Genomic DNA, 23069 nt, shown 5'->3' with positions numbered 1-23069 from the left:
TTTTGGTGAAACATGGTTTTAATGTCTGCACCCAATGTCCATGCTTAGTTAATCCAACAGATTTTTTTTGTCAGCGTCATAAGTAAATTTACAATCATTGCATCTTTTCCAGAAACAACTTTCTTTAAGCTCCCACAAAACGCAAGCATAGATTTTTCCAACATGCTACCAATTGAAACAGAGAAGCAGAGATACTTGAGTATAACTGTTATATCCTCCAAAATGTTAAATTGGCAAGTCTTACATTGTATTTCATCACAATTTGCCTGGGCGTGACTGGACGTGAGCTTTTTTAGTCGCTTATCCAAGCAAACAGAAGAAGAAGAAGAGACTTAATTGCTGGCATTGTGAGCCAACAGTCGGAAGTGAAGTTAACGAGTCCTGCTTCTGTGCGCGCGCCGTTTGCCTATCTGCTGTCGTCTCAAGCGGCGGAACATGTTTGCCCCTAATTGTCGACTTTATTACACTTTTGGCTGTCCTATTAGCGTTAGCAGTCGCCTCCGTCGCTTTCTTTTTCCACTCGGCTTGGCTCATTTGGAGACGCGCTAATAAAGCGTTTTTACTTTGTGCTGTTTTTTTTAGGGCGTTGATAGCAGGAGAAGCAAGCGTGCAGCTTTTTAACACGTGTTCACTTTGAAAACAATAGCCTTTCTACCCTTTTTGCATAATTTGAATATATTTTCTGGCTCAGGGTTTTGTTGAAAGTCAAGTTAATTGCCTCCTTTTTGCTTCTCCCCTGAGTGTGTGGAGGGTGTGTTTGTGTGTTTGTCAGTGCGTGTTTGTCAACGTGGACGCAAACAAACAAAGCAGGCGTGTTGCTAAGGTATCACGTTCTAGCAGACGTTGCACAGAGCTCTGGCAGCAGGTGTGTTTGCGCACACGTGTTTACATGTACACAAATGTTGTGCGTGTTTCGAGTATGTACTTTTGCTCACAGTTGTGAGATCGGGCCTGGTTGGTTACTTGCTTGCTAGATCTGTTTTTTTTTTTTTTGTTTTTGTTTTTTTTTGTGGTTGGTCGGTTGATTCCGGTGGTTGCTTGGTTTACTTTATTTGCTCAGTTGGTTGGTTTGTTTTATTTTTTATTTATTTTTTTTTTTTTTCCTTGTTTGGTTGGGATTTTTGTAGTTAGTAGGATGGTTTATGTGGTTTGTTGGTTTATTTTGTTTGGTTGTTATTTGGGGTTGGTTGGTTGTTTGAGTTCATTTATTGTTTTTTGTTTGATCGGTTCGTTAGTGTATTTTGTTGGTTGCATGGTTTATTTTATTGTAAATATATTAAGTATCATAAGCAAACCACCAAGTACATCCTGTCATTTGTATTTTTGTTGGTTGGCACTTTACAGCTTGAGCAGACTGTATTCTCATCTTAACTTGCGATCAATCGATTTTCTGTGTTATACAGAATAACGCGGAGCAGTTGCGTGCAGAGAGACTGCGTCGCGCCACCGAGAGGCTGCGAAGCCCCGTGGTCTTCAACAAGGACTCTGCAGTCAGGAAGACACAGCTCAAGTCCTTCAGTCAGTACGTGGACAACAGACCAGGTATGTCCATCCCCTCCATTACGAGCCATTACAAGGACATATTAACAATGTCGCTTCCTCCCCGCAGAGGTGAAAAGACAGAGGTCAGCTCCCGAAGACCTGAAAAAGGCTGAAGAGGACGACTGGTCACAGTCGGAGATTGACATCTTTAGACCGTTTGAGGAAGAGGTTTGTCTGTCAAATGATCGTCTGATTTCCATCTGTCCGTTTCATTCTGAAATTCCAATTTGACACTTGATATTTAATCTTACTTAACTCCTCATTTCCTTAATGGTGTGCTCTAAAATGATAATAATTATGTGTATTTTTTTATGTAAATATAAAATAATAGAAGCAGCTATAACCCCAACATAAACATAAAGTTAAACACCTTTCTACTGTTTGTCTTTTTCCTTCTATTGGATGTCATTAGAATGGTTCAATGATCTATGAACAATATGACAAGGTGAAATTGAGTCGTTTTTGGTGAAAATAAGCTAAAAATCAGCAGTTCATAGCTTGCACTTTTATGGTTTCTTGTTTCACTTGCAACCCCTCCTGATGGAGATTTTTTTCAGTGGGGTGCTGGTGACCACAGTGTGCCTGAGAGTGCACAGCAAATGATTGATGCCTTGTCTGTCACTCTTTCTGTCTCTGATAGGTTGTTCTTCCTGGGATGTGGTGGTTTCTCAAAAATAATAATAAGAAGAATAATTAATATCACCTTTAAAATGACAAATGAAATGACAGAAAAAAACGTTTGTTAATATCTGACAGGTAAACAATAACAAATAAACAAAACTTTGTCTTGATTAAAATCTGAAATAGATATTTAATGATATAAAATTGATTAAATATTTACTCCCAGTAAAGTGCAACATGAGTGGTTTGTTTTGTTTTTATGAAAGAGACAATGCAGAAAAATTATTATATAACAGATTAAATATTTCTTCTTTTAGTAAAGTGCAACACAACAAAATTTTAGGAAATAACAGATGCATGTTATACCCCTAATCAAATTTTTATATTGTCTTTTTATGAAAGAAGGACACACACACACCCACACACACACACATCCCCAGGAATTGACTTTTGAGTATATACACATTCCACACACTCGCAGTCCTCTCAGCCTGTGTTTAAACTTGAGTGAGTGTCCGTCAGAATGCTATAATTTCAATGCGTGTCTCTTCCCAAGCAGCCCTCTCTCCTCTATCGGCGACCCCACATCCTCTGCACACACACACACGCACCTCGCCGCCCGGGCTCCAGGGTTAATGGGTGTTGAACCTTTCCATTATCCCGATCAGCCAAGAATTACCTGCTGAATGATGTTTGCATTAATATAATATATATGGTAATTTCCCTGCTCTTAATTACGGCCGGGCCGAGCGCGGCAAGGGGAGTGGGCTGATCATGTGTAAAATTGATTTGCCAAGGAGAAAAATATGGCGATAGAGCGAGAGGAAAGGGGAGGCTGCACAAGGAGGAGGAGGAGGAGGAGGAGGAGGAGGGCTACTGGGAATTGACACACAGGCGGGGAGGGAAAAGTGCTTGCCTGGGTGGAACAAGTGCAGAAAAAAAAAAAACTTTCACACTACTTCTTCCCATTAAGCAGAAAAAGAGCATCAACAGTAAAATGTAGATTTTATTTTTTATTTTTTTTATTATATGAATGAACATTGTCATCACTATCTGCGGAATAGCAAGCACAAACACATCTGGAATTGAGGCTGAGTTAAGTGTAACAGATTCATCGCTATTCTGTGTTTGTAGCTATAGATTGTATGTAAGGAGAATTTCATATCTAATTGACCTTTTGAAAAAAAACCACCTTAAATGCAGATGGTCCAATCACAGAGTTGAAAATAAATAAAAAGAATTTATTTGTGATGAAATAACTACTAGTAAAATATTTTAAAATGTCATTAAATGTTTTTTAAACCTGATTAAAGTCAATTACATTTTCATTTTTACACTCATTTACATTACATTTTTAAATGCAATAGAAAATAAAATAAGTAAATAAAATGTAAAATAATTACATTAAGTTTGATTAAATAGACAAAACATTTATCAAAGAATGACTTGAGAAAGTTTATAATTCAGTGCATTCAAAAAAAATCTATGAAAATGACTGTGTTGGGGGAAAGCGAACGCACCTTAAGACTATAAAAAAACGCATTTTCACTGGTGGGGGCAGCACTTCATACACTATATACAACATACCCCTGTCAATTAGTGCAGAGCAGAGGTTTGCAGACAATTTAGGTCCAAAGTACAGGACAGAGATTTCCCCAATAGTTCTAAAAGTTCAAATTCCTTTGTCTGCGAACGTGACGTCATCTGTGCATTGTGTTCGTGAAGAATGCAGTGTTCAGTTTCATTTTTCGGCCACAGGTGGCAGTAACGATTCGAATTTTCTGCATTCAGCAGCTTTAATGATCTCCAGTTGGAGACCCCCTAGTGCCCCAGTTTGACAACCACTGTGTAAGACAACTAAAAGAATGAGTAGCTGAAAGCTATCAGAGAGAAACACAAAACAAGAAGGAGCCATACTTGTGTTCAAGTTTTTTTGTTTTTTTTTGGTGAACTAACAACTCCTTTTGTGTTGTTGTTTCGCGAGGACGTCTCGATGATGAGCGTCACCCTCTGTCACTCATTCTCACTCTGTCGCTCTCGCTCTGTCTTTCGGTCTCTCAGAAAGCGTTCAAAGACACCAGTCAGTATGTGGTGGGCGAGCTGTCGGCGCTGGAGAGCGAGCAGCGGCACATCGACGCCCGGGCAGCTCGCGTGGAGAAGAGGCTGCGCTATCTCATGGACACAGGTACCCCGAGCCCAATTACGCTGGGGAAAAAAATAAAAAAATGTTTTGCCAAATTGAACACACATACACACATATGCTGAGAGAGAAGGGAGTTTGCGCGAGAGGGAATCTTTGAAGCCCCCCTCTCCCTGTGAGAAAGGGGAGTGGGGGAGACCTCTCTGGGCTGGGGTGATAAGGGAGCTCTTCATGGGGGAAACGATAACTGGGTGTGATAGCGGCCCAAAGTCTGCGCCGCCGCCGTTTGGTTGGGTTTGCCAGCCGGCCGGCCCCGTGCTCGCTCACTATTGAACAGTGCGCTCAACCGTGCACACACACACCCTCCTCGCCCTAGTACATATCTGGCCTCGCTTGATATGCTGTGTAAGGGAAGACGGGGGTGAGTTAAAGGGAAGCAAAAGGGATGGGGGGGGAGGAAGGAAGGGGGGGGGGGACACACAACATGAGCGCCGACACACTTCACAAATCCACGCGTACACACCCACGCATACACAAAATGTGGTCCCGCTTTTTTGGGGGGAGCAGATGGAGTTTGTAAGATTTGTCCATAGGGTAAAGCCTTGTTAGGACGCAAGCCAGAAAAATGAAGCAAAATGTGAGCGGCCTTGCTTGCTTGTCTTGGATTATTTGACTACAGAGAATATGGACCCAAGCCCTTTAGTGAATAGTGAAAATCTATGTAGACTTGTCACCCGTTCTAAAAAGTTTAGACTGTTCTGGAATTACTTACAGATGCCTCAAGATGGCAGCAAAGTTGTACTTTACTTTGGCCTGAGCACTAAAATAGCAAATAGGTGAGTTTTTCAGCAAATAACAACGAATATGTTCCCAAAACAACAGGCGAATGTCGAAATATATAAGCGTTCATGTCGGGCGAAAACCCTCCATGACCACATGTGACAATTTTTTATTTTTTTTCCCCAACTCTATTGTATTGCTCTGTCTGTTATTTTTATTCATTACACATTACCTTGACACCAAATCTGTTAACTCTCTTGGACAATTCAACTGTCTGTTTTGTAAAACTCCACCTAAAGAAATTGAGGAATGAAATAGACTCTTTAGAGGTGTTCCGGGCATGTCCTACCAGCGGGAGGCCCCGGGGACGACCCAGGTCACGCTGGAGAGACTGTCTCACGGCTCGCCTTGGGATCCTGCCGAAGGAGCTGGTTGAAGTGGCTGGGGAGAGGGAAGTCTAGATTTCCCACCTAAAGCTGCTGCCCCTGCGACCCGACCTCAAATAAGCAGTAGAAGATGGATGGATGGATGGATGGATGGATGGATGGATGGATGGAATTTAAAACAAACTAAATAATAATAAATAAAAACAATAAAATTGTGTTGTGAAAGGAAATAAAAACAAAATAAATGTTTCCTGAAAATACTACATACTAAATTTGTTTAAAAAAAATAATCCAGTTAAAAGTAGTAGTTTTGCTAGAATTCTTTATTCCCATTTTGTTTTTGTGAATATTAAAGACTTCGGTGCAGACCAGCATTGTATTTATTTTTTTTAATACCATCCTTTGTGGCACTTGTTTATATTTATTGAAGCAAATTAGATATATATTCATTATGATGATACTCATGAATAACTCCATCTCCCATTTCCTCTTTTATATACCGTTGTTTTTGTAATATATACACACATTCCGACCTGCTAATCGTCTAAAATGGTTGTCATTCAAAAAGTCACCTGTTACTACACTTAAGCAAGTAGCAGGAATTTAACCCATCTTGTAGACTTCAAGGCGTCTTTAATGAGATGTCCACCCGCCTGTTTAGAAAGACAATAGAAGCCATTAGTGCTGTGAATGAATACACGTGTGGCGCTAAAACACACAAATATTCTTGACGTATGACAATAGGCCTCATCCATATTCGCCAGGTGTAGGCTTAGCAACGTGCTAATACCGCTGCTAATGTGTGAAGGACAGCGCTCCCAGTGGTGCAAGAATAACAAGTTCATTAGTGCACAGGCGGCGCCGTCGTAGGAATTCAAATTCCCCCACCTCGACCCGCGCCCCTGCCTCCTGATTGGCCGGTGGCCGACGCTCATTAGAGCCCGCAGTAATTAAGAGTTGTTAGAAAGTGAATTCTCCAACCGCAGATTAGGAAATTAAACTATTTACTGATTACATATTAATAGAAGACAACAATGGCGCTCGCCATAAGCTTGGAAGGCAACCAAGGAATAAATCTGTGTACTTAATTACCACAAACAATGGGCGCATGGAAATGGGAGTTTGACGCGCGCACACTCCCCCGCTGTAATGTGTGTGATATCAGAAGACACTTGACAATTCTTGTTCAATTATCTCTATTATTTAATGTGCTGTGAACTGCCGCTGAGTAAATAAATTAACCACCCCAATTACTTTGGAGGCATCTGGGGAGGCCCGATGCCTAATAGAAAATGCCGCCCAACGCCACATTGTGCCCCAACCGGGGGGCGGTTGAAGGAGGGAAGTGGGGGTTGTGTGTGTGGGTAGAGGAGGTATGGGAATGGTGTAACAGTGCGCCAGAAATCAGTATTCGGTGTGTACCTTGGTTTGAATTCATAGCAATAATGGCAAAAAAAAAAAAAGAATCTGCAACAATGTGGGGGGACACTGTTTAATGACTGATACAGGGTTAAATATACTAACATAAACTCAATTGAAAACAAGATTCTAATCTAATGAAAGAGCCAAATTTCCATTCATCCAAGTAGATGAATAAAATTGGGTTTTTAACTCACTTTAACATCAGTTGCAATAGAAGAATTCTCAATTTACGACAAAAAATGCGAGTCAGGCTAGGAACACAAACTAGCCCGAGGGTGGACAAACTTTTGTGCTCATGGGTCACATAGAGCAGAATAATTTTTTAAAAATCTAAATAAATTAATAAAGGATGAATTTTAACATTTGACATCTTTCACCACATCATTCATAAACACAACTATTACTTTTGTGATTGAATAATCAAGGATATTGAGGTGGACTTTCACCTACATGCAATTACTTTCGGCTTTATGCCGCGGAGGGATATATTTTCAGTTTACAGCTATTTGTAATGCACGTTGCCAATGATGGTTACGCAGTGCAGGAAGAAACAACATAGATCCATCCACTCATCCATGCCAAGACCGTTTGTATATTGAAAATTATAAGTAAATAAAGGCCATTTTTCTCCCCAAAAATTGTACGTAACCTGAATTGTTTGTGAAAAATGGACATTCATAATGCTAGGTTCCAATGAATGTGCTTTTAGTCATTGTAACATGTATCCACCTAGCATTTCAGCGCAATTGGACCCACAGAAGTATATATCATGGCAGAGGCGTTTACGCAATTTAAAACGTGTGCTGTAAACTTAAAGGTACACAAATGTACATCCATCTTGAGAAGTCCTTTTTTCTTCCATTGACAGTCTGATCAGCAAAGTGTAGGCGGTTAGGCTGCACGTGTAAAGTACAGGAAGCTCTTCATGCCGGATCCATTCTGCTCTTGTCTCCTAGCAGACACAAAAGCAGATTAAAGAAAGAAGAAGAAAAAGAACGCCGTCTATCTTATCGGCTTCCGAGTGTGATTTTTAAACATATGTTAATCTCCTCTCCTCCTTGCCGCTTGTTTATCTCTTATCAAACATGGCGCTAGGTGACGGCCAGCTTTGTGGCCACGCTATAAGTGCCATTATTGGGATAATTGCGGCCATTGTGGCAGGTGATACCGCCATTTTCAAAACGGGACTTGTGGGTAAATAGGAGACATATTAAAAAAGGGGATTTTGTGCGCAAAAGGCTACATGACGCATTTGAATGCTTCTCCATCCCAGCAGCTTAACCTTCAGTACCCCCACAAAAGCAAGGCAGAGGAACAATGCCGAGGTCACAAGCACACATGAATGACTAAAACCACCATATTCATGTAAATGTTAAATTTGTCCGGCCAGGAGTGCACTGCACTCCCAGTAGTCTCATCTCATGTGTGAGTGACCAAAAAAAAAATGTGCCTTTCATCTATTTATTTATCCTTTTTATTTTTTGTGGCATGGCAGGAATGTTCACTCATATTATTTGTCTTGTATGAATAAGTAAAACCATGGTATTCATGTACATGTTAAGTTTGTCAGGGCAGGAGTGCTGGCTCTTGTGAGGTGTTCACTCCTATTTGCGTAGCATTTAGCTGAAACTCACATATGAACTCCTATAACCGAAGAATTTGCATAAATGTCAAGTTTGTGAGGGAGGAAGTGGCTTTTGGCATTTAGCTCTTAGATGTAATGTAAATCTACGTTTTGTCAGAGCAGCAGTGCACTCTTATTTATGTAACATTTAGTTTCATATTTTGATGCCTAGAACGTATATTAGTGCAGGAGGTCTTAGTACGAGCTCCTCTCCTCTTTGTGTGGCACTTAGCTTCATTTTTCAAATTAATGACTAAAACATGGTATTCGTGTAAATGATATGTTGGCCGGAGAAGAGAACTGCATCTTGGCAGGAAAGCACATTTTATATCGCTTGCGTCGGGTTGAATCCTCTGACCTCCAAAATTATCACTTTTTAGGAGACCCCAAAAAACGGCATGTATGTTCACCAATTAGTTAGCATAGCATCATCAAAAACAGCAAGCCATGTTCAACACTTCATATTAATACATGTAGCATGATCTCCATCCCATGTTTGAATTTAATTTCTTCAGGACTAATGCTGGGTCTGCTGCTCTATTTGTGACACATCTCATGTACACTATGACTCAAACAATAATAATACAGCTGTTTTAATTTGTCATGCCAATGCTTCACTCCTATTCCTCATCTCACGTGACTCACATAAGCATGGTCTAACTTTTCAGGGCAACCCCTGTTGCATAGTTTTTAGTTTCATCTTATTTGTCAGTGACTAATACGATGGTTTTACTATTTGTACATGTTATATTTGTCAGGACAGGAGCGCACTCCAGTTCCTTCTGTAGCATTTAACTTGATCTCATGTATGATAAATTGAGGAAGTGATATGTTACCAGCAGATTAGTAGAGATTATCCCTCACATGGATATCGAATGACTGTGTGTTTATATTTCTGATGACTCAAACTTGTTGATCGTCCTAATCCGCTATCGGTGTTAAGTTTGACTAAAGATTTTTGCCTGGCGTTGTGCACTCTTTGTCACATGCACGTCTCCGCAAAAAAAAAAAAAAAAAAAAAAAAAAAGCACCAAACAGCTTTAAGTATATTAGCATGGCTTGCTTCTTTTCTGCTGATGAAGCTTAGCCGTAATCATTGTAACTTTGGGCAGATTACCGACGCGGCCGCCTTGTAAGCGCCGGCGGACTCGTCTTGACCTCCCCAGCGCAGGGCTTAAAGACACAAGAATGGCATTTTAGCAACTTTAATGGGATAACCGCTCTAATCTTCCGCCGGCCGCACGAGGAAATGTGCGAAGGCTATAATACTCTGGTTGCTTGGCACGCTGCGGGATTTGCACAACGCTCGTTGCAGCTTTTTAGTCAAGACTTTGCCTCTTTTGACGCCGTTTCGTGTTTTTACTGTGACTTTGCTTTACAAAAAAAATCTGCTAGTATCCTTTAGATGCATGATATTTGGCAGGTCTATCTATCCCGAGTAGAAACACAAAGTCTGAAGAAACCTTCATGGGAAAAGACACAGGAAATTTGCCATTTTGCTTTGAAAGAACCTTTTAGAGCACTTAACAGAGGTCCTTAAAAGACGATTCTGTTGAAATGTTTTGAACATTCGTCCCCTGAATCCAGCATCTTTTAGAAACCTGAAAATCTGTAGAGGTGTTAATTGGCCCACAAAAAGTCTCAAGAAACCATACCTGGAAAGACACAGAAGGTCTGCCATTTTGCTATCAAAAAGTCATTTTAGGGCATTTATCAGGACCAACATATCCTATTGGAATATTTTGAAAATGAATCTCCTAAAGACAGTCAACGTCCCTTATAGCCAGACAAAATGGGGTTGATGTATCTATTGTGATTAAACCCACAAAATTCTCAAGAGACCATCCTGGAAAGACAGGGAATTCTGCCATTTTGGTTTGAAGCAGGCCTTTTGGTTCATTTTGATCACTTTCAGGGGTCCTTCAAAGGCAAACTCAACATATTTTGGAAATTCAGCCTCTGAAGCCAGTTTATCTGTAGCAACATGACATTTGGTGCTAATCTCTGTCATGAATAGATTCACAAAAAACAAAATAAAATGTCTGAAAAGACAAAGTCTTCACATTTTGTTTTGAAGCCATCATTTTAGAGTCATTTTGGCAATTTTTCAGGTGTCCTTCAAAGATAAACTTTTTACATTTGAAAATTCAGTCCCTGAATCAGGATTTCCATATGTACACTAAATGTGGTAGGCATGTCTGTCATGAGTGGACCAACAAAAAACTCTTAAGAAGTCATGTCTGAAAAGATGCTCTTTTAAACCAATCTAGTTTAAAATTGGCCATTTCAAGACATTCTTCAAAGACAAACTCTTTTTAATATTGCAATTGCTCCAAAATTCTAATAACATTACTAGACAGATGGACGACACTCCAATTGGGAAGAATTTCAGTTTTTACCATGACACTTTTAATCTGGCACACCCCCTGCAGTATGGGAATCCCTGGCATATAGGATTGGAGAAGAAAAGACCGCTCAGGATCAGTGCCTTAAAAACCCATTGCCTTTTGCTTGCCTTTGAGGGCGCAAAACAAAGCCTTCTTTTTTTTTCTTTTTTCTTTTTTGCTTTGTTTTGTGTGAAAAATGTGTGTTTGTGTGTGACTCTGAGGTTCAGTCGGGTCAGAACACAGATTAACCCCCCCCCCCGGACGCCCAATCCTCCCCTCCCTTTTTCCTTTACTCCCGCTCATTCCGTTAATCCCGGCGGCCATTTGAATGTTTGAGCGGCACAACAATTTAATTAAGAATCGGCGCAGGCAAACGCAGCAGTCCACCCAGTGCGGTGACACTAGCCTCCCAGATGTGCACAGCCCCCACCCCCACCCCCAACATATCGCCACCCCCCCCCTTTCTTGTGTTCTCCAGCTCCATGTCAACCTTTCATACATTCTTTAACAGTGGGGATGAAAGGGGGATTTTTAGGAAGATTAGGGAACGGGATCCTCTAGGCATTGTCTGACAATCCTCAGATAAAACGAGCCGGGTGGACGGAGTCAACGGGGGGTGGGGTGGGGGGTTTTGTGGAGAGAGGGACGCTCGAGGAGGTCGAAGGGGGGTGCATGGAGCCACTTGCCTAGGGACGTGTAAGTTACATTTTGTTGCGCTCGCTTTGTTTTCTCGCCGCTTTCTTCAATCTCTTTCCGTTGCGCGGCCTTGGCGTGCCAGCGAAAAGGGACGATTAACATTTTCAGTGGGAGAGTGTGGGGGGGGTGGTAAAGTGGGGGAGGTTGGTGGCTAGCCTAGTAGAGAGAATTGAGAGGTGGACAATGGCCGCTTATGATAATCTGCTCTTTATTGGAGCATCCCGCCAATGCTTTCATCAGCCGCCTGTGTGCCCCAGAACCCTTTGCAACACACACACACACACACACGCGCGCGCACACGCACAAACATAACGTCCAAGTCCTACGCTTGCCCGTCTTGTTCTCAAGCTCCCATAGACGCCATCTTACCTAGTGAAACACTTTTTGATTGTAAATTCCAGTTTATTTTAGTATACTACATTTATATACTGTATTAGGGTGTACTTGATCTATTCAAAACCACCTGTTTGCTTCAGAAAAATAACTTCAACCATGCCCTGTATTTTATTGTTATTGGAGAGGAAATTACATACATTTCATTTTTTATTATTTGTCAGACATATTTTATTTTTTTTTTTACAATTTCATCTTATTTTATTACTGTTACAGATATACAAAAAAGTTTTCTTTTTTTTTTTGAACATTTTATTAATGTCATTATAGACAACATAGACATTCTATTTTATTTATTATTTGTATTTGTGTTTTCTGCTATTGGCTGGTGACCAGCTGGGATAGGCTGCAGCACATCCGCGGACCGAGTGAAGATAATCGGTTCAAAGGATGAATAAATGAGTGAATATTTGTGTTTTACAGTATTTTTTTTTTATAATTAACAAAAATGTATTATTATTTATTTCTGTTGCATACAGAAGACCAAATCATTTTAGTTTTGGTTCATTTTATTTCAATTTGTGTTTCATTTAAAGCTGCGATATTTTGAACCACCTGTTTGCTTTAGAATGTGTTTGAAGCTTTTTTGGGGCCCTCTATATAATAGTTGGAAAATTTACCAGTCCAATGCATGACTTTCAAAAGAGTATTAAAACTTTTTTTTTAAATTATATTTGTTGTCTTTAATCACTTAATTATTTTGTGTGTTTATTAGACGGGTAAAGGAATGCAGTCCTACTATAGTGGGACTGACAGGCTCAATTTAGTACCAAAGTACAAAATACAGTAAAAAAAAATAAATAAATAACAGTCATTAGATAGATCTGGTTGTTTTTGCATCTAAAGAGTGTTCTTTCTTATTCTGTACTTTTGTTTATTTCTACTGTAGAGTGTGTGTATGACGCTTTGCAAAATGTCGCAGAATCCGCTCAATTAACAGCGTCTTTCTCATGGTAACGGTGGTGGTGACGTTGGACAATGCAGGTTAATGACGGAGGTTTGGCTCTGGTAATTACGCCATTCACTTGCTAACACAGCTGCTGGCCAGCTCCCACCCCCACCCCTTCACCCCGCAATAGCCCCCCACCAGATCCCCGTACACAATCCTCCCCATTTCCCCATTGTAATCAGCACTCCGGGCTACAAATACCAACAGCTGTCTTTCCCAATACATTTCCATTTAAATATCTATTTCAACGTGTGTGCGTGCGCGCGCACGTTTGTGTGCCTTTGTGTTTGCTACATTGTGGGGTCCGTGTGCGTGCGCGCATGAATGTGGGTTGAGCCTATGTGGTGACACTAGCATTAGTCACTTTTAACGCTAAAACCTGAAAGTTGTTCACGACCTAGTTTAATGATCGGCGGAATGTTGGCATCATCATTGCTGCAAGCCAACCCCAGACATATTTTGCTTTCTTTTATTTTATGTAAAGTTGACATTCATTGTCATCATTTTTGTTTTTTATTTTTTTAATTCCAGTTGGTTTGACAATGTGCAGGTTGTAAAAATAAGAATATTGTGTGAAAATGCTCCTTTGTCCAATAATTGATGCATTATGTAGTTTAGTAGAAAACAAGGGGGAACGGGGGGGGGGGGGGGGGGGCGTCTACGGGAGACTGCATTTTTAAGAGTTGAGCCTAGAATGAAACCCATTTTACACAAATCGTATGAGTCAATCCAGTATGTAGCAAGGAATTAAAAAAAAACATACTGTTTTCATGGGTTTGAATTGGCCATAAGTAGCCATCATTGAACCAAAAGATACACCTTATGTAAACAATAAGCTCTGTAGAGGGAAATTACAAAATCAGACAAGAGTCACCGACTCTCCGCCCTTGGGTAATTTCCTTACATTTGCATTAACACAACTAAATGGTTTAAAAAAAAAAAAAAAAAAAGCAATGTGCAAACAAATGGGCTGCATAAAGCCCAGAGGGTTTTTTCCTGGAATGTATTCTTTACTTGAGTATTTATTTTTCAGACGACTTTTTACTTTTGCGCCCAACATTTGAAAACAGATACTTGTACTTCGTACTGCGCTACATACTTTGTCAAAATAATGTCGTTTTTTTAACCTCTGCCGATGACAACGTAAAAAAAAAAAGACTTAATCGAGATCAGGGGGAGGAGAAAAAAAATAGTGACAGTAGTGTCACGGAGAAACGTGAATCAGGGAGCAGAGAAGTTTTTTTCCCCACCACCATTGTTAAAATGGCTTAAGAATCTGTACATCCACCAAAGTACAGAGTATGAGTACTTTTACCACCTCTGCTTATTCACCAACAGAGGAAGTAAAAAGAGGTTGACTAATGTTGTTAGCCCACTGTCACAGATTAATTCATTAAGCATTTCATCATCGTCCCCCCCCCCACCCCATGTCACCAGGCGTGTAATATGACACCCCTCAAATTTGTTCTAACATCTACCCAAGGGGAAGGGGGGGGTCAAGCTTGCACCCCCCCACTCCCCTCTCGCACGCACGCACACGCACGCACACAAACAGTGGCTAATGGAGCAGGCGGAGCTACTTATGCTAAAAAGATTGTCGCTGTCCGTCAGCGCGTGGTGGGGGGTAGGAGTCCTCCTCAGGGTGTTATCACTGCATACACTCACTCGCTCCCTCATTCACAAAATTGGGCTCGGCTGAAAGTGGAGTAATGGTGCTAAGCTAAAGTAACAACAAGCTCAATTTAAAGCTGTGAGGAATGATGAATAGGCCCTTGCACCCTCTTTTTCGTGTCAAATCAAAATTTCCAACTTTCTGTTCAGTTCCCGGCATGAATCCTCTTCTGGTTGACATGGCCATCGAATTTCGTCTTGATCAGTGAAACTGGTGTCAAGGGATTTTTTTTTCTAACTTTCCAGGGGGTACTTGCACACAGATGCCCCACCTCCAAAGATTGACTCAGTCGCCCCACGTCAACACATCAACACAAACAAAAAAGACCTGCAGTGTGTGGTGAAAGAGTCTTAATAAAATCCACATGTGCTGCCCCAGTCCGAAACACGACACTGCGGGCCCGACACGTTTAGCCCACCGCTAAAACGTTTGCGCTAAGCTTCCGCCAATTAACGCCGCAGCCCGAGCAGCTAAAAGTTGACAGTAGGGTAAGTCAACTCTCCGTCAACCTAAACACCCACTCCCCCCGTCTAAGCTCCCCCGGCGAGCTTCACACCTCATCGTGTGTGTAAATACACACACTCGGGGGAGCTGAAGTACCTGGCTTAGCCTTTGCTTAGCCCTACCGAGCCACTGCTTATCAACAGGCGTCCCGTAACACCAGCATTAAGCCAGGTTGCGGGCAGGGATGTTTAAACATGTTTTTAAGGCTAAACTGTGTCCGATACTTTGGGGAAAATGACAGCAATTTGGGTTAAGGAGACACCCTTGTGCCCCGCCCAGTTTGAACACAGTCAGCCTAACAAACGCAGTAAAGCCCCGTTTGTCGATGGGGATACGTTCAAACTAATCTCTGAATTCACTTCATAGCATTCCTTAGCATCTCATCATTGTCTTTCTCTCTGTCAAAAACGTTGTAGGCTATTGTATAGTATCACTTAAGGGGACTCACTTACACAGTTCTCCAAATAATGTCAGTTGTGCTTTCTTCAATGCTGTTTGTCGCTTGTCAGTTGAAATTTACTTCAAAACTGACACATAAGCCAAAGTAGAATTAAATACCGAAGCATTTTGTCTCCTGAAATTCGCTAGCTTAATGCTACCATAAAAAGAGAAGTGCCATAGTAGGGCTAACAGAAATTAGCATGGATGTTATGTTCACTATATGTGGTATTACACGGAAAGCATGCAAATCTAAAATTTGCCTTATACCTTAAAAACCCGCAACAAGCAGTCACCTAAAAATGTGTGATATATCGGAGATTCACTGTACATGAACTAAATCCCACGGTTAATGGCGGCTACTGTGTGAGAGTTAGTGGTGGGTGAGGGGGGATTACTGCGCTGTTTTGCATCAGTTGCCTTCTGCTGGGTGGCCCCTGCTTGACAGGAAAAAGAAAAAAAACGAGGGAAAGAAGAGAGGAAAACCATTTAAGGCGGCACATTGAGGACGAGAGGAGGGCTCTTAATGCCTTCAAAGCCTAGGAGAGGAGAGATCTGCCATTCAGCAATTCAACTGTTGATGTTTTCTGGTCCGCAACAATCGAGGAGGCTCTGGAGAATGACGCCATTGCACACCCTCCCCTTCCTTGATTTTTTTTTCTCTCCCCTTGTGTGTGCTTTAAAATGATGTGAGTGTATGTATGTTATATTACGGGCCTGGGAAAAGAAAAAGATGAAGACTGGCCTGGAAAAAAAAAAGCATTGACGTTAGGGAAGAAGATGAGGATGAGGAGGGCCAGATGACGGTGCTATTCATTGGCTGATAAGAGCTGATGGAGGGGTTAATAAGCTACACCGCCGGGTCATCGCCGCCTTTTTTGACGCGGTAGAGGAGCAGAATGGAGGATGGCTGAGATGTGTGTGTGTGTGTGTGTGTGCGTGTGTGTGTGTGTGTGTGTGTGTGTCAAGTATCCCCGCTTTTGAAAGAGTGTTGGTGTCCCTCAAAGTTGTCTTTCACCCCTCACGGTGTGTAGGCTTGGTGTCGGTTGCTACTGGAGCTGTAACAGTCCGACAAAGTTCAGATACGATTCAAAATCAGCAAATATAATAAAGAATATTTTCATTGTTTATTATTTCAGTTATTTTGATGTGACTTTTGAAGCACTTAGGGCAATTTCCATCTCTTATTTTCAACCAGGTAACTGAAATGCTTCCATATTGTTAATCTAAAGGCGCTTTTAGGGCCCGCGATTTCAGGGTTATTAGTTGTGCAGTGTTCCCTCACTATAACGCAATTCACTTTTTAGTGTGCAATTTTGCATGCATTTTTTTTTTTTTTTTACAGTATTGTACCTATTTTATAAAATGTATAAAGTTTTAAAGATAGACATATTTATATAACATAAAGCTAACTTCACTGATTTTATTTACTGCTGGTATTTATTGTAACCTAACCCCAGCGGAAAACAAGGGAACACTGTACCGCACTAGCAGCATTAGCAATTAGCATTAGAGGTAGCCACAGTTTTGCTCACTCTGGCCAAAAAAAAGTTGTCTCATAATATTCAGTTGAAGGAGGGTTGCTAAAAAATGTCATCAATCTTGGCAACTTGGGTCGCACTGTGAGTTTATCTGTCTGCATGTGGCAGAAACACTGGGAATTGAAAGCCATTTCAAATGCAACTCTGGTTTGTGTCTTGGAGCAGTTTTGTTCAAACAACTTATCTCTGGGGGGGGGGGGAAATATTTTGGGGAAAAATTTTCTCCACATTTGTATCATCCCAGACCCCATTTATTCTTCACACAAAAGCTGCTCCGAATTTGATTTGCCAGTTACAATGCACGCTTGTATTTCCTCTACAGTCGTAATAAACACGAAAAGTTAAATGACAATAAGCATTGGTGAAAATAATCTTATAATGGTACAGGGTCCCATCAAGGCCTCTTGGGGGTGTGCATCATCTCAACATGCTCTCTCTCAGGTGAATGTTATTCCCAGCGAGCGTTCCCGCTGTTGTCCCGTGTTTGTTTGAGGAATCACTCTTGTCGAGTCATTGAATCCAAATAGAAAGTGTCCCCCAAAGGGCCAAGCGAACTGATGAATAGCGTGGGGTCTCTTCTTCTCCTCCTCCATACCTGCCCTTGTCCCGGAGCTAATAACCCAGACTCCCTATATCAGCCACTCACCTTCATAATAAAAGCCAGCCCCCCGTGTAGCACCAGATCACGTCGTTAATAGGATGATGCCTTTTGTGCTGAGATTATGAGCGGGGATAGCCTCTCCTCGCTTCTCTTTACACTCGCACACCGAGCCACGGGCATCCTGCGGGGGGCTCCCCATCGAGCCGAGGCGGCCATAAACGAGGCCTTTGTTCCCGGGGCTTGTACGCTAACAGGCCGGCTAATGAAATAGCTTTTAGAGTGGGGGCTGTCGGCAGGTGAGCGAAGCCTTCTTCGCCGCGATATTAATTACCTGAAGTGTGGCCTAGCTCTTCATCTGCCTAATGTGGAGGTGCACATTGATAATGGTGCTAGTGACAATAATAATGAGACAGGTAATTGAAGGGGGGGGGGAAAACACCCCTGAGCAAAGTGGAGGCAGGTTGTAAATCAACTCGTTCGGCTCACTCGAGCGCTTCTGACGGATGCTAACACTAATGTTAACGAACAAGCGTCATAAAAATGCTGAAGGAGGCTGTTGAATGAGATTTTTATGTCCTTTCTTGCTATGCATACTTATAACTACAGCGTATGTGCACTTGTTTGTTTACAGTGCTAGCATTTATGCTTGTACTTTATGTTAAGACACATTGCAAAGTGGAAATTAAAGTTCGTACAGTATAAAATGAAAATTAATGTCTTGTACATTTGCACTTTGGGCCCCTTTTGTTTATGTTGTTAGCATGATGATGCGTTGAATTTGGTGTTTTTTTTCCAGTTCCTAATTTGGCATGACATCATTCAGCCAAATCATTAAACCACCTCAGGCTGTCTTCTCTCTTTTTTTTCCAATATGTTTATCATAATAACATTTTAGTGTTGCAGGCTCTTTTTCTTTCTGTTGAGTTCGCCAAGCAGCTAGCGAGAGCTGCTAAGCTAACCGGCTAGGACAGCCTCCCTAACCGAGGGCGCTTGTTCCTGTCACTGAATCCACTCGCCAAACAACGAGGCAATCAGATAGGCGCCGTGTTGCCTTGCGTGTATCGCTTATATCTTGTGTGTATATGTGTGTGAGACTGCATGTGATGGTATCTTTGTGCGCTTCTTGCCATCGCAACCACCATGTTAGCAGTGTTAACTGGCCATCAGTCGTCCATTTTCTTGATCAAACATGGCACTAAATTTCCTTGAGCTGAGAAATAAGGCTGAAAACACAACAAAATGGCCCCATGGGAGCTGCTATGAATGCACAGGATAGTCAGACACTTTAAAATCTCCTATGTTTACTTCCTTTCTTGAAAATATTTTTTTTCAATTGAATTGTACAAGTTATAGATCACATTAATGGTAAACATGTTGTAAGGTAAAACATGTAATGATTAATCTTGGACAAATTTTTCTGTCACCAAAACTTGGCATTTGAACAGGGGTGTGTAGACTTTTTATATCCACTCTGTTTTGTGTGTGTTGCATATGGAAGTAAATTATAATTAGCTTATAGTACACTATAATAACATGGTTAATCAATAAAAACACTAAGTCACTGTTTTGGGTTTCATCTGAGGTCTCCAGCCAACATCCTCAAATTGACCGTTTGTCTCGCTCCGCCTCCTCCTTTCCTCACCTCCTCCCTCAAATAAAAAGCAGCTTCTGCTTGGCAGGCGTTGTGTGGGAGAAATATATTTCTAATCCCCCGTGGTGGTCCTCTCGGAGGCCGCCACAATGTCACAGGAGCTTAATATTTGCCGTGATTATTTGCTTGTTTTATTGGACTCGCAGGCGGCACACTGACCCGCCTTTATCCCGCTGCCGGCGTCCGTTTGAAAGTTGACTACAGTAATCCACCACAGCGCTAAGTCCCGACGCTGCGTCGCTTTCATTGCCTGCCGTCCGTAATGGAATGACATCAGACCAGTGCCAAAGTACACACACGGCTTTTGTGTCACCCCTGAAAAGCCAGCGTCTTTATTATTTGTGACAAAGTATGACAAATATTGATATCTATAATAAAATGGCCTCTCTCATATTGTTTGTCAGCTTCATACACGCTGTTTAAATCACTGGGTATGCAACCTGCGGCTTGTGGGCCACATGCGGACTACAAGTGTGGTAGAATTTGCTGACCTAAAATTAAATAAAACTCTGCAGGTGGGTACTGTTACTAAAAAAAAAATAAAAAAAAATAAAAAGACCCTGAAGCTCATAATATTTAACGAAAATGGATCATATCTCTTCATGAATGTGGTATAGATAAGTATTGTTGTAAGAAGTCTATAAAACTGACAGCCAGGTAACAAATATTATCTTGAAACAAATATGTCTTAAGTAACTGTGACAGCAACATACAATATTTAATCTTGTTTGTTATTTTATTTTTTGGTTTGATTCTATTTTGTTTGATTTTGTCAGTGTATAAACAGAAATCCTTAGTTAAAAGTTAAATTATTTTTACACATTTTGACACTAATACTATTTTGACTTTTTTTTTTTAAAGCAATAAACGCTAAACCATTATAATCACATTTAATTGAATACCTGGTAAAGTTTGACTTTACCTTTCACTGCTTTTTAATGGCACTTTTTTCTCAAAAATTTAATGGCCTTATTTGCTTAATTTTAACCTAATATATGCAGTGTAAAATATGCATAAATTAAAATTATTTTTAAACACATTGGTTTTTATGGGCCTATAAGCAAAGGTGAAGATTTTCAAAAAAGCATTTGCATATTTTATGCATATTGCAACAACACCCCAAAAATATATATTATATATATGTATATATATATATATATATATATATATATATATATATATATATATATATATCTTGAAATGATGATGTGCTATGATGATAGCCTTGTTTAAAAATTGGTTTGTGTTTTTTATTTTATGTATTTGTATTAGCTATCAAACTATTAATCTTTAAAATGAATTACTTACGAAAGCACAATTATTAGATGACAAGCTTGGATGTCTGTCCTACCCCCCCACAATTAAACCAGTTTGGTAACTCTATCTACTTGTACATACATGCAAGTTGTACTGTAAGTGAACTATAAACTGAGACGGATGTGATTATTTGCACATCTTACTGTTTTTCATCTGTATGGAATAAATAAAAGGTTGTTTTTTTTTTAATTCCTAACAAAATATAATAGTATTGTTGCTTAGCATTAGGTGAAAAAAAAATGTAGCATGCACTGAAACCTTACACCATGATTTTGTATTTCTAACGTGTGTTTTTTGTGTGCGTGTCTTGTATTCAATTGCAGGCAACAACAAGGAGGAGGAGGAGGCCATGATGCAGGAGTGGTTCATGCTGGTCAACAAGAAGAACGCCCTCATCCGGAGACAGAACCAACTCTCTCTGCTGTACGTTCACGTCGCGTACTTACGCTCTCATTGATTGACATGACATCAATAGAAATGTGCACATTATATTGCTGCTGCTGTCTGTGTATGTATACTGTAGATGTGTGTGTGTGTGAGTGCTCAGCTGGTCCCCACACACATTTACGAGGATGTGGAAGCGTGCGAGCGGCGAGATTGAAGTATTCCTAATCACATTATATCACGACCAAAGAGGGGGGTGCGTTTAAAGTGGCCAATTGACAGAAGGGCTTATTATGAGGCCTTTGTGGTCCCTCTTTGTGCGGGAAAGACGAGCGTCAAGGACAAATTCTATTAGGGCTCATTTTTTAATATGGCTGAAAGAGGAAAGAATTGAATTTGTGCCTCACACACACACACACCTGCCGTGATGTCATTCCACACACACAGACACACTGAATGGTGCGTGCATGTGTGTGCGGCACTAGATTAAAAATGTGAGAAGGTTCCGGCGAGTGTGGCAATCGATGTTTATTTATGTGGGTGTCCTGCCTTAATGATTTAGTCATTAACATATTGATGAACTTTGCTCCTCCCTCCCGCCTGCAGGGAGAAGGAGCACGACCTGGAGAGACGCTTCGAACTGCTCAACAGAGAGCTCCGAGCCATGCTGGCCATCGAAGGTAACACGCACACACGCGCAGATGGAAAGCTGGGTTGGCGCGCTAAGTTCAGGTGCCTCTCGGAACGCACAGTGATGCAAAGATGGTTCAGGATAGATGTTGTCAAACATGAATAAGTTCTACACCCGCCTGCACTCAGTAAAAAGCAGAAATGTAGAAAGACCATATACATTTTTATGTAGGTTTGCCCTTCCCACACACACACGTTTACATTCATTCAAACAAAACTCTAAAAGACACTTTTTTTTTTATATATATTCCTTTAGTGCTTGTTCTCGCTATTGCTCACAGTTCTCCAAATAAGAGGCAAAGCGTGAGTGTTTTTCTGCCAGTTGAAGTTTACTGTAAAAGAGAATTAAACATTTTATATTTGAACAACAAAATGTTCAATTTTGTCTATAACAGAAATCCGCTAGCTTATTTGGTAAATATTAACGACAGGCTAATTGAAATTAGTGTTAGTTTTATACTACGGTGGTGCATTGCATTACAAGTGCACACAGTTTTATTTTTTTGGTTTGACTCGCGAGCAGAAATTTGAGATATGAGCACTGTGTGGTGGCAGTGAACTCAATTCACTTCACAATAAGCCTAACCTTTTAAATAATGAAAAAAAAATGTTGAAAAAATACACTTGAGCTGTTTGTTGCCGCTCCCAAATTTTGCTGTCTAACAAAAGATAAAACAAAGACCTTTATTTTAATTTAAAATAAGTGCATAACTTTACTTTAGTCTCTTATCTCTTATCTATGCTAACATATAATGGCAAACGCAATAGACTGATAGTGTTAAAACTTTTTAAGCAGTGGCATATATTCTTTATCCTCTTCAAAGAACAATGAATATTATTTCAGTTTATGAAGAGCACAGACTTATGCATTTATATGTGTATTACATGACCCACAAGTGGCCAACACATACACATCAAAAGGAGCAGCAGCAAAATGTCCAGTGAGTTCAAGCATGATATTTACATTCTGTTTAATTATTCCATTACTGAATGTTTTTATAAAGTACAGTAATATAGAGTGCAAGTTTTCATATTTAAAAAAAAAAAAAAAAAAACTTTTTCCCCCCTTTTTTTTTCCCCTGAAGGGTTAAACCCATTAGATGACTTGAGATATTTTGGTAAAGGAACAAATTAAACTTGCATCTCAAGCCACTGCTGTAACGCCAAAGTTTCAAATAACTGCGACTGAAACATACCCAGAACAGTAATACATACAAACCGTGCACACAACAGATTCTATCAGTACTGTTTGTATGGAGAAATTGAACGCTTTTTTTGTGTGTGCGTGAAAATGTGCACTTGGCCATTCTGTTTTGTTTGTGTTTGATGTG

The 23069-nt window shown here is 40.6% G+C and overlaps 1 protein-coding gene across 6 annotated transcripts in view; it reads left to right on the top strand.

Moving 5' to 3' along the window:
• Nucleotides 1-23069, top strand: part of ehbp1 (EH domain binding protein 1) — a 103146-nt gene that overhangs the window by 72356 nt on the left and 7721 nt on the right. For 5 of the 6 annotated variants that reach the window (XM_077495090.1, XM_077495089.1, XM_077495088.1 and 2 more), the window contains 5 exons: nucleotides 1404-1542; nucleotides 1610-1710; nucleotides 4225-4348; nucleotides 20988-21087; nucleotides 21655-21728. In XM_077495090.1, coding sequence (XP_077351216.1) covers nucleotides 1404-1542; nucleotides 1610-1710; nucleotides 4225-4348; nucleotides 20988-21087; nucleotides 21655-21728 — 538 coding nt within the window. Of the gene's footprint in view, nucleotides 1-1403; nucleotides 1543-1609; nucleotides 1711-4224; nucleotides 4349-5435; nucleotides 5759-20987; nucleotides 21088-21654; nucleotides 21729-23069 lie in introns of those variants that run through there. The other variant, XM_077495092.1, reaches the window with a different exon arrangement.

Source organism: Festucalex cinctus, chromosome 14 (assembly GCF_051991245.1).
Source record: "Festucalex cinctus isolate MCC-2025b chromosome 14, RoL_Fcin_1.0, whole genome shotgun sequence".
Taxonomy (NCBI): Eukaryota; Metazoa; Chordata; class Actinopteri; order Syngnathiformes; family Syngnathidae; genus Festucalex; species Festucalex cinctus.
This window is presented reverse-complemented; position numbering and strand designations above follow the sequence as displayed.